Source organism: Embiotoca jacksoni, unplaced genomic scaffold (genome assembly GCF_022577435.1).
Source record: "Embiotoca jacksoni isolate LCO1_2020_lvr unplaced genomic scaffold, fEmbJac1.0.p SCAF_13, whole genome shotgun sequence".
In the NCBI taxonomy this organism is placed as follows: Eukaryota; Metazoa; Chordata; class Actinopteri; family Embiotocidae; genus Embiotoca; species Embiotoca jacksoni.
This window is the reverse complement of record NW_027185263.1, coordinates 17,446,671-17,459,579: the sequence shown is the minus strand read 5'-3', so window position 1 is coordinate 17,459,579 and position 12,909 is coordinate 17,446,671. Positions and strand designations below refer to the sequence as shown.

General features: G+C 44.0%; 1 protein-coding gene across 4 annotated transcripts in view; it reads right to left on the bottom strand.

Moving 5' to 3' along the window:
• mtmr4 (myotubularin related protein 4) overlaps positions 1–12,909 on the bottom strand; it is a 41,881-nt gene that overhangs the window by 27,855 nt on the left and 1,117 nt on the right. For 2 of the 4 annotated variants that reach the window (XM_069147019.1, XM_069147020.1), the window contains exon 1: positions 1,104–1,277. In XM_069147019.1, coding sequence (XP_069003120.1) covers positions 1,104–1,148 — 45 coding nt within the window. In that variant the 5' untranslated portion in view covers positions 1,149–1,277. Of the gene's footprint in view, positions 1–1,103; positions 1,278–9,457; positions 9,559–10,866; positions 10,962–12,909 lie in introns of those variants that run through there. The other 2 variants (XM_069147022.1, XM_069147021.1) reach the window with 2 other exon arrangements.

Below are 12,909 nucleotides of genomic sequence, written 5' to 3'. Positions count from 1 at the left end.
TGTATTTAGTGCTAAATAGCAATTGTTAGTCTCTAAACTCAGACAGCATGTTAAACATCAGGATGTCTGCTCTGTGACTGAGTTGTTGTGATGCTAGGACTAGCCTTTAGCTCATAGTAGAAGCTCACCGAGCTGCTCACATGGCTGCAGACTTTTAGTTTTTAATATAAAATGTATAACTTACACTGCAGGTATTTATATATCCACATCTAAGTTCTGTAATAATGAGGGCTACTGAGGTTTGAGATTTCATTTCTACCGTGCATCATAATTTGGATGTTTTGTTTTTTTCTTTACTACAAAAGATCTCGACCCAGGTAGCAGACGCTGGTTTTGTCAGCCCACAACTAAGGCAGTCCATTATTATATTTAGAGGTTACTACCATAGGATGGCTTGCAGATGAGTGCGAAGGAATTTAGTGTTTTGTTGAAAAGGAGACTTGCTGTAAGTTAGTGGTTAAGGGCTAACAGTGGACATCTCTGAAAAGGTCAGATGTTAACATATGAACCATCAGCTAATTTAGGCCCCGAGACTTGGGGCCGGCCGGCCCCCCCCCCCCCCCCCCACAATCCTAAACCGCCGACCTTTTCACGGTTCACTATCTCCGGATTTAAACCTAGAGAAGCAACTGTTCTACATCAGTCCTCCTTTTACCCTCTATATGACGCTTCCTCACTGGATGCAGGTGCTCCACTGCAGTGAACACACTTCACAACAGTGAGCGCACAGTGTGCTCACTCTCAGCAGCACAAACACTTCACCCATCCTACTCCCGACAGGCCTCCTCTCCCCTCACACCGAACATACCGGCGGTTCAAAGCCCGACATGCAACAGAGGCGAGAAATGACAGAATTAAAGTAGCTTTTCATCGTCTCGCGCTTGATAAGACACAGAGCGAATTAAATTATGAGTATGGAGTCAGTGTTGTTAACTGAATAACTGCAGTGTGTCAACCAACACCCCCGTCCCCCATGTCAGACTGATTAAGATTCAGGCACACACAAGCAGGCGAGGTAGGGGAGGGAGGAGGCTCGAACACACACCCATCACAAGTGGGACCCAAAAAAAAATGAACATCCAAACAAAAGCTGGAGGACTTACAAAGCAGTTGAGCATGGAGCAGGACACCCTCCCTGCGAGGCTCATGTCGAGGAGAGGCAGGACTGTGCCTGAGCGACACGCAGCCTATGGAGCAGCAGCACGACCAGAGCACGAGGAGCCGGCATAACCATTCTTCTCCCAGCCTCTCCACCCCTGGACTGCTCCCAAACCCTCTGCCTGCCACCCCGATCCCCCTCCCCCCCGAACCCCACCGTTTGCTCGGTCCCCCTTCTCAAGAGGTGCTGTGGGACAGCGCACCAGTCCCGGCTCTCATTCAGGATCCCACCCCACCCCACCCTCCCCACCACCGCTCCCACAGACGGGAGAGAGAGCACGCCGGTCTGTCTGAACACAGCCCCTGTTGCACTGCTGAGAAAAGGAGGAGGATAGTCCATAAAAGGTCCAAACGGGAGCAGCGGTCCACCCGATCAGCGGAGTTAGGAACTGAGGGGGAAACAAAAGTGATGAGATGACTGCAGATGTGCCGTCTCAGCGATAGCGCGTGGTTGGGGGTGGGGGAGGCGGGGCGGGGTGGGGTGGGGGGGACTGGCAGCAGGAGAAAGCAGTAGAGAAAGGAAGACAGAGGGAACTGCCGGATGCTAAGCTCCACCCTCTGCATGCGCATCTACCAACCTCTCTCACACTCACACGGTCACGTTTCTCCCCGTCTCCCTCTCATCTCTTACTCCTCCCTCCACCTCCCTCCACGTTCACCCTCCACCGACATCTCCGTATAAATATGCTTCTCCCTCAGCAACGAGGTGGTGAAACCTGAAGTGCAGCGCCGGCAACGAGAAGATGCTCCGACTGCCACACGCGCACCATCCGACAGCGACTGCGGTACGCTGTGGCCGTAACACACACGCACGCACGCACGCACACACACACACCGTCTGCTCGTAGCTGTGTGCACATGTGACTATGTTGAACACAAAAACACAAGCGGAAACTAACACGGAGCGCAGAGACACCTCATCCAGTTGTTGGACAGTATCTCTTTACAAAAGCGTTGCGTTGGCAGCAGTGGATGCAAATACATGGCGGAGAGCGGAGGAGGGAGGGCGGAGGAGGGAGGGCGAGTCTATGCGGAGATCTCTGGTGACACAGCACTCTACAGACAAATCCCTCCTCTCCGCCGTCTCCGTCTCTGCACACCTTACTGTACTCGTCGTCAGGGAAGGTCACTGAATGTATGCGGCGTGTACAGGCTTCTCTACATTACAGGGGGACACGCAGCCCTTCCCCCACCTCCCTTCACCTCCTCCATGGCGGAGTCGTGACAGCCGCTCACCTCCAGCTGTATGACCCCCACATTACGCAACACGTAGAACATAACGTAGAACATGCTGCATAAGCCGCGTCCACAATGCCGCACTAATAAAATAGGATTCATTTTTACTGGGGGAGAGGTTGTCATGTAATTTTGACATGGTAGGGCCTCACTTTAAAAGGATGGGTTTAATGGGGGTTGAAGTACTTGTAATTATTTCTTACAGATTTGCAGAATTCATAAAAAAAAGCAACCATCCAAACCCAAGCCTCTTTTTTTTTTTTCCAGCTCAAGCGTTAGAGGTCTGAGAACCTGAATGATGCGTTTCAACGGCTTTGTCAATGAATCTGCTCCAAGTCATTCTTCTTCATGAGTGCTAGGAAGCGTACAATGTCACTTCTATCTGTGTACTATGCCCAGAGAAACCAGCATAATAACAAAAGAGAACTATTAATGTTATGACATTTGTACTTCTGTAAATGTACCCATCTTTAAAGCACTAACATTCAATTATATCGCTGGCAAGTAAGTAACTTATTATGAATAGGTTATTGTGAATAAAATATTAAATAGTACTTGCAACTGCATTCATTTTTAAGTCTGGGAAATATTTGAAGGTTCCAAGTTTGATGGACTAATTATTCCTGCAAATACTGGCGGGGAAACTTTTTTTTTTGTTCGTTTATCATGCATAAAGCTTAAATCTGCTAATTTCATAGCATCCATCCACAAATTGTACTCCTTCCTAAATTATTCTGTTCTCTACAGAGGTCTCAAGCCGCCTTTTGGACACAGAAACAAGGATTATTTCATGCAGCTTATTTATAAACAAAACCACCATTTCTTTATTGCATTGTGTTAGTTTGACTATATATTAGAAAGGAGAGGGCATGACGCATTGCACTCGTGTGCGGTGTGGCTTCCATTTCATCAGGTAAATGGACTCGTGCATCTGCTGCTATAAGACGCACTTCCACAAATCAAGCAGATACCGAGAATCATTTTTACGTCACATGGCAAACCTGTGACCGTTACATTTCTTTTCCACAAGCCAAAATGAAGAAGTGAGATGAAGCTTTACTGTGAAGCCGAAACACTTCAGCTTTACATAGAAATCACATCGTTTCTGGCACGTGGTCTTTAATTGTTTTTCACTGCACAAATCCTTTAGTGTACGTTTAAGAAGAAAGTGCACTGTGGGAGCTGCGCCAGCTTCAATGTCATGACAGGTGACAGAAAATATTTCTTGCTTTGGCAAAATCCCAAAGTTTCCAAAATCCCTGCTTGACATTTTATCTCAGTGGAAACCCGTTTCACGATCTGAAGCTCCTTTCATTTAAATGTCAACGACGAACCTTTGAATTAAGCGTACAGGACAGGCTTTTGGATCGTTTTTCAGTTTATCCATGGACATCAACAAAAACAAAACAAAAAAGTTGAGGGGGCATTTTGGGAGTTTATGAACATCACAGCCATAAATTTATGATAAGTTGTTCCACAGTCCAAACACTGCGCTTTAAGTACCCCCGCTCTGCAGAGACAGCCCTGCATGAACCTGCCGCAAAAGTGAGCATCAGATTTGGCCTCGTGTGTTTCAGGTTTTATTTTAGGAAAGGAGGGCAGCGAGTCACCAATGCATGGTGTCAGCCTACATGTTGACACACAGCCATAGAAGTTGGGTATGAATAAGACATGAAGCATTCGGAAGGATGTCTACGTGGAGCTAAAAACTGTAGAATGTTGGTGTTTTTTTTTTAATAAATATTCAAGTGCGCAAAATTACATTTTTAATGCTCTTTTTAAATTCAAGCACTACTAGCTGTACTTATAACTATTCTACTATCAGTAAGCAACAACAAGTAACAAAATCCAGGCCTCCTGATTTATATTTCAAACAATTACAATCATTTTGGAGGTACGATTGGGATGTTTAGGCAGTATATGTAAAAAGTGTTTTTCAGTCAGTGCTGACCTTCCGTCTGACGCTGGATTTTAAATTCGATGCATTAGGAGCAATAAAATCCTTCATCAAACCTTAAAATGATTACTACCAGGGTAACTTTTCTGACTGGCTGCCAGGCAACAAGTAAGTAAGTCAAATTGATTTGTGCAGCGCTTTCACAGACAAAGTGCTTTACAACCGAGAACAACATACAAAAATAGATCAGGAAGGCGACGTCGCCACGCTAAACTGAAAACACAATAAAAACAACACACAATGAAATATGCCAAACCCAGTAGATGCAGACCAGATGAAAACAGGTTACCAAACGCCTGTTTAGACAGGTATGTCTTAAGCTGCATTTTAAAAGTATCCAAAGAGTCATCAGACTGTGAGGGTACAGCCAGAGCTTTCCAGAATTTAGCAACCTCAAAAGCTCGATCACCACGAGTGCGTAGGACTGATAGTAAATTAAAATTATTAGACTAAAGAAGGTGAGCTGAAGAATAATTATACAACACATGCATCCATTCTAGTGAAGAGCCTCAGAAAAACAGACCAAAGAAAATGCCAAAGTTACAAATATTTGAATGGGAGGAACAGGAGGAAAGGGGAACCACACACCAACAGCCAGACTTCAGGAACCAGGGTGAGGTCAAACTGTGATGGAAGCAAAGGTCACTTCAAGAAGAGCTGCTGTCAAATCATTAACAACAACCTGGTATGAACCCGCAGGCTTTATCTGTTGTGTGTGTGTGGGGGGGGGGGAGAGAGGGGGGGGGGGGGGGGGGAGGGGAGGGGGGGGGAGGGAGGAGATGGAATCACCATCTCGTATGACTCCACTGTCCAGTCACGTTTACAGCCAGGATTTGTGATAAAGGCTTTTAGACATAAAACTGATTTGACCTTGTGTTCTCATGGTTGGTTAAAGTCGATTCTGATGGATGACGGTGTCGTAGTCAGGATGTTCAGGGCTCTCCGGGGGCCACGCTGGTCACTGAAGACATCTCTCGGTGTATGTTTGTCATCCGTTGTCATGCTCGCGAGTCTGAATTTTCCTTCATCGTTAGGTTTCTGTCGCTCCGTGAGGGCCTTGAAGGGATCCTCATGCGGTGACTATGACCTCCTGTGGGTCACCATAAGCAACCTCGTGACAAAGATAGGAGCCACCAGGTGAAGGGGCAAATACTCCGAAATGCAAGAACTGTTATGACGGTGGGAGAAGACTGTTGGCAGTGTTCCTAGATTATTCAGGTTACGCGGATGGAGGTGACACATCTCCTTATTTTTAGAAGCAAAACATTCCAGGGGGTTTTTTATGCAGGTTTCAGACACCAGTTTGACAACAACACTTTTGTGACAAAGTGAAAATCAAAAAGCACCTTCAGTGTGACAAGAGGGAGACAAAGGCTGACTGTAAAGTATACTCCCAATTGTAGTGCTTGTAGATACAAACTAGAATTACCGCCTCATGGTTATATGCCTCCGCCAAACAGTCCAGTTACAGTTTACATCACTGTCTGTTCAGACTCGGGGTGTAAACAATACGACCCTTTTATTTCACTAGTCACGGTCTGGCGCATGTCTGTATTGTACATTTACAAGAGGCATATGTAGAAAAGAAAATGAACAGCTATTAGAAAAAAAAAATCTTAGCACCAATAACTAATGAAACATCTGCCAGCATCTTTCCAGTCTGCTGTATAGGAACGTTCCAGATGTAGAAGAACACATCATCCTGGTGTCTCTGGGTTGATGCAGGATTTCAACATACGATCAAACAAACACGACGAGGAATTGTCGATAAGTTATCCAACGCAGCCTATAAAGCGCTTACTAAAGACAGATGGATCTCCAGGGCTACGGACAGTTATTTAACTATGAATGCACACTATATCTCTTTGGAGAGGGAGATAAAAAGCTCTGCCGCAGTTTTGTTGATGAACTTGTCTTTAATGTGGCCATTTGCAAACTAACAAAGCTTTATTTGTTTGTTTGCATTAATTAGAAAAACCCTCTTTTAACTGTTTGACAAATGAGAAAGATTTACGTTCTTAGCCAGGATTTTGTGAAGGCAAACAACAGTTATCTTTTGTAAATAAAAAGCAGGTTGAAATTGTTCTCCTCTCACACTTCACCAAACTGAACCGAAAACCGTGACCACAAAACCATGACATGAACTGGACCATAACTTTGTAATCTGTTCCACTCCTAGTTTAGACTCATAATATAAGTAGTGAAGCCTTTGAGACTTTGAGTTGAGGTCACAAACTTGTTTTGTGAGTTCACAATGACTTTTGACCGCCAACATCTAACGGGTCCATCCTCGAGCTGAAGTGAACATTTGTGCCAAATTTGGAAGAAATCCCTTTAAGACGTTCACAAGAATGGAGAGGATGGACAACCCCAAAAAAACTGTTTGCCTCCCTGTCGCATCACACACACACACACACACACATAAGTGACTTAATCCTTGTGTAACAAGGTGACATCATATGGGGCAGTGACACACAAACACCTGTATTTGCATGGTGCTGGCACATTAACTTCTCGAACAAGTACCGCATAACCCCCACAAGGTAGCGTTACAATGCATTGTGGGTACTGAGGGCAGGGTAAAACAACCCCTTTGTCCTCGTTTCCATGCTCACATTATACCGCTAACAATACGGCAGCATGAGTGGACAACAGTATGAACTCAATACTTCCCGATTTGTTTCAGGGGAAAAAAAAAAAAAAAAGCTGGAGGCTGGGAACCAATTAAACGCTGCTTCACAAGACAGGATTAAAACGATCATGTTACCTGTGGAACAACCTGTGGAACAACCGGCTCACAATCCCGCCTGAGAGTACAACCTTAGATTGACAACAACTGACATACAAATATCATTAGGTGAGGCTGCAGGGCAACTTAAATCCACTCGTAGTTTTACGCCACACATTAACACTTCAAATTCAAGGTTACACAAACACGATCGACGTGTTTGCATCTGTAAATCGTAAATCAACTTTGGCTGATCTCCAGTGACTGAAGTAATTTAGGGTGTGTGCAGTACACCTGCTTGATTGCGTTTACACTTGCAGATAATGAATCTGACCTCACCCAACCACACTGAAGTACGACACGCTGAGCACCAAGAGGTCAGGGAAACGAGGGCTTTAAGAACTGTGAAAAACTGAACGTCAACACAGGACGAGCCTCGGGACTCGCTGAGGTCGGCATTCTCATTTTACGTGCCTCGGCGGGCACATTATTCGTTTATCGGCCCCGCCATCAATTAAGCTCAGAGCTCCCATAAAAGGGGTCAGAGCTGGGCACCCGGCCACGGTGACATTCTGTGGACCTAGTTGACCAGAACGTCGGGGACACGCATCCTCCTGTTACACTTCCTATTTCTGTCCCATAAAAGCTGTGCCCATTAGTTTCAAGAGGAATCTGTCACTCATCTGGTCACTGCTTCCCCTCTTTCTTAAAGCACCATCTCTACTGGCTGTAGTACATTTACTATACACTGTGTTGCCTGACGAAGAGAGAACAGCCCGTCAGGCTGCGGGTTCTCCCAATTTTCGGGGTATGTTGGTGCTACGCATTTCAAAAGGCATTTTACAAACAATTTGTATATTGTATGCTAATTCTTCAAAGGGGTAGGCATTTGGCATCTTAACCTGAAAAAGCTCCGTATGTCTACACACAGTTATGAAGTCATGAATACTAATCAGCTCAAATTATGCACTTAAAGATTACTGTCAAATGTTTGTGTGGCTAATTTGAAATGTAATGAGTTGTGATCTACAAATGTTCTCGCACCATGCACGTTACATTTGCTGTGCGTCAGTAAAAATCACAACCCTCAGGCCCACGACTGCAGAATGATCAGAAAAACCGCTGCTCGTCTCACGTACAGCAAAATGTGAGACTCGGCATTCCCGGTGAAACAATCTGATTCAAAGAAAACTGAAGGTGGGGGCTTGAACCGGCATAATTACTGCTCCATCTTTTTGCCCCGGTTACTTTCATAATGATTCATGACACAAAAAAAACTTTCAGTTTTGCTTTAGAGTTGAATATCCAGAAGCATCCACCAGAGGGCAAGCAGTGGATGAATGGACAAACACCTATTCAGGATTAAGTGTAGCACATGTCTTCATCACCCGGCCACACTGCCAGCATTTAATACAATCACAGAATAAGAACTGAATGTTCCCCGTGTTGTTCGGGACTTTTGATCTTCTGAAATGTCCCAATGTTAAACAGTGAGCTTCTTTATGTTAACACGAGGCTAAAACGGTCTGAATGTTCTGCAAAACACTGAGTTGTACAAGTGGCTGGTGGCAGTGACATCATCACAGACGTGTAACATCTGTTCGCTGCTTTACTGATGCAGACGCATGTATGAGTCTAAGCAGCAGTGCAATAAAGCTGGTACCCTGCTGAGAAAACTACTAGGTGGGGTAACAATCTACTTTCACTTGGTCTTAACTGACGGTCCACGGGACCCCGTTTCAGGCTGGTGAGGGACCGGACACCCTCCCTCTGCACAGGAACCATGGAAAAACCAGTAGGGGTCACTAATGCTGCAACAATGACAGGATCTCTCACCGGCTTCCCACACAAACAACTTGTCATGTTTGGTAGAATCCAGCAGCAAGTTGGAGGTACCGCCTTAAAGAACTGGACCCGACATCTCTGATGGACAAATGTGTTGACTTTTTAAAACAGCATTGATCACTAGTCATGTGATTTAACGAACACAATTTCTATAATGCAATCCATTGTAATTTAAACAGCAGAGACTTTATGACTGAAGCTGAAGCTCTAAACCAAAATGTAAATGTAGGAATTAGAAGATGGACGCATTGTTTAAATCAGCATGTATAATTAACTGTGCAGCCCTAAAACAATGACCCCAGTTTGAGAAGTGCATGCTGTTGTTAAACTTGTTGCAACACTGTGCTGTGTTTAGGCCTATAACAGCACTCTGCCATTTCCTGAGAGAGTGAAGTCCTGACTTGCCATTTTACCCTGTAGAAATGATGTTAGGAGTTCAGAGCAGCACCGGCTTTAAAAAGCCATCAGGAATCTGCAGTAAATGTATAAGCACACAGTATACAATCCCCTCCTCAACAGTGTGATTAGCTCACCATGCTGCCAGCCAGCGCTGTAGACAGAGAGTCTGGGTGCTCCTCTTCAGATCCCGCCCTCTCCTCCAGTCTACTGGGCTCTGTCGTGCCAGCGATGGCTCCTGCCAACATAAAAACACACTACCTTCAGACTTGTGTGAATGTGGGTGGTTTTGGAGAGTGTGTGATTGTGAAAAAGGGCTGGAGTCCGAACCCGCTTGGTCCAAAGTACGGCATGCAGAATTACAGCTGGCACTAAAACCATAAAACTGTTCGATGCAGTTTTACTTTACAGAACTGACCCGGACACCGAATCCTCTACACCTAAACAGCTCTCCAAAACGTCTCGGACACACGGAGCGATGGTTTGACTAGCTGCCTGGGACGAGACGTGCTCTCCACAAATGGGGTCAAGTCAGAGTAAACATGCGTTGCTGCAGACAGACATGCAGGCGCATGCATGTAGGCTGAAGCCGCGACAGGAACCTTGGAGCAGATCAGCAGGAAGAAACTCTGGCAGACAGGAAACGCAAACTCAACAGTGCTCATAAGATTATCAGCAGCCAAAGAGATACCTGCAGGGGGAGTAGACGGCAGATGTGGACAAACTCCACAACCTCCACGCCCAAAACACAAAATGTACTCGTGTGCACATTCTGTTCTGACAACGCCTCTTTAAAGTTCTGAACTAAAACGACAACATGCGTTTCAGCTGCAGTTTTTAGTTTTCGTGCACGTCACCGTGAACGAACACACTATTTTAAATCAATGCAGATGTCTACACAGGCCAGGTAATGCACTGTGTGAACGCGTACTGGTCACCTACAGTGAATGTCTACGTGCTGTGGGTGTGACCTACAACTCAATATTGTGGCTGAATGTGTAAAAACACACAAATCTGCTGCTCTGCTGTGTCGTTAAACCTCCAGCGTGGACATCTGTGTAATATCTGAGCAGTGCGGTGCATTAAATGGCTTTATTACATAATAAAACATGTAGAATACACGACGGAGCCGCTTAAAAGCAGGCATTTCATTTGCTGAACGACTGCATGAAAAGGGACAATGATATTACGCTCTTCCTTCCTGTGCGTATGCAGGCGCAGTCAGAAGGGAGGGGAGCTCGCCCAGTGTGAGTCTACTATAAAGAGAGTCAGTCAGACAAAACATGGACGCAGTGTTCACTTCCTTGTGTTTTGGACCAGACTTGACAACAATACATTGAATGCAAGGACACGACTTGAAACTGGATGGAAGCTCTCACTGTGCACCGCTGACTTCTCACTTCCCTACACTTATTTTCTTTCCCCAGACACACCCCCTTTTGCACACAGCTCCACAAAAAGAACACACACACACACACACACACACACACAAAAAAAGTTACTACTCCGCTCACAAAACACTACTCTCAAAGTAAACTTCTCTTACCTGATCCAAGAGCTGAATCAAACTTTCTGTTGAAACTTCTGTCTAGTTCTTTAGGTTGAATTAAAGCTCAGTGCTTTGCAAAGTAGCAGTAGTGTCCGTCTCTCAAACACATACAGCTTGTAATACAGTGCATGACACGCCTCTCTCTCTCCCTCCCTCCCTTGCTTACTCGTTCTCCCTCCCACTCTCTATAGTGCCAGGCTTCTCAAAGTGAAACAGGTCATACTACAGGGCACGGGCTCTTAACAATTCACCCACCTACAGCACTCATGACTCATCTCATCATGGCTAGAAATCATCACATGCAGGCAACCAGTCAAAACTGCTTTTATAGAATACAACATTAAACTCAAAGCAATAAAAGATGCCTACTGACCCAACAGAAATAAGGATGGATAATTTAATTATACCAAAAGTTTATTTGAAAAAAAAAAAAAAAATAGAAGTGACTTCACAAAAAAATGATTTGAATAACTTTTCATTAACAACATTATGCACAACATTTTGTAGAAAAGTGGTCAAGTCATTTAAGGACACCCAAAATTTGAAGCTGTATTATTCTATGATTTGACCACAAGGTGGCAGAAACATCCAGAGACTTGACAAATTATTGCCTTCTAAAGTTCTGGTGGTTTACATGTTAACAAACAACTGACTGTTTACTTCAGACAACGATGTACTCTCCTTTCAGCTCAGATTCGGGTTCAACCATCGGCTATAAAAAAAATATCAAAATCTTTAGCAAGATGTCATCCAGCTAGCTGCTCGCTTAATCGGTTGTTTGGTGAAACTGCAGTGCAACTGTATGTTTTAACACGTCATCCAATTAGTGCACTTTACTCATCATCGATATTATCAACAGTTGTAGAAGCATTTATTTCTCAAACAATAACTACTCCGGCACAAAGTATCACCAAATCTTTGCAGCACGGCTACTTTTTTTTTTACTATCAAAGCGAGTACAGAGTTGAACAGTTTGCAAGAGAACACTTTGTCTAATGTATAATCCATAACTCCCTTCATTCATCATCCAGTGCTGATTCTAAGAAAACCAGTCGCTGCAACACATACAATGAAAACGTTCACTGCAGCAACGCGCTTAAGATTATTCTGCTTTTGCAAACACACATTTGTGCTTCGATCCGTCCTTCCTCGACCCGACACCGGTTTACAAGAAATGCTTGTGAAAATAAATGATGCGCAGGAAGCTTGCGTGTTCTCATATTTACAGTGAGATATTTTTAACACGGCAAAATGTCTTGTGAGGAAACCAGTTTCTTCATACAGTAGGGTGTGTCTGAAATATTTCTCCTATCTAAGACCTTTCTCGGCACCCTGTGTGGTATTTGAATTTTTTTTTGATGCTAGAAACTCAAATATGACAAAAGTTAAATGTTTCCATTATGGATGCTTAAAATTAGAAACTATCTCGCGACAGAATAAGCAGACAGAAGAATAAATGTGTGCATCCTTTTAAAGCCAGCGTTTGTATTCTGCACCACCAGTTAAGTCAGCACCCAAAAAAAAGTATTGTGGTTTGATCCGAAGTCCCAAACCGTATTCAAATAATCAAACATCATCTTCAAATGGAGTATCTGACACTCAAATATGATAATATCAATAGTCCTGTTGATCACACAAAACAAGCTAATCAAAACATGACCGTTGGTTGTATGAAATTTGAACTGGTGTACTCCACTAAACTCCATTTTAAAATCGATAATAAAGTGATGGTTTGTTTTAGGTCTGTGTGAAAGTGTGACAACTCCAACATTCAGGAGGTGATCGCAATAAAAAGCTAAATTTATAAAAGACATTCAAACGGACACAAACATTATTATAATCGATCCAATGATGATTTAGCCTATTATGGCAATCAGTTACAAATAACAAACATCTCCTGAGCCCAACTTCTCAATTAAGAGACTTATGTTCCTGCCGTTGCCTTAAAGGTCCCCTATTGTACAAATTCAAATTTCTATTTTTTTTACAACAAAGCCAGTCTAGGGTGCTAAAGTGTCAATACACTCAGTCCACTGAAAA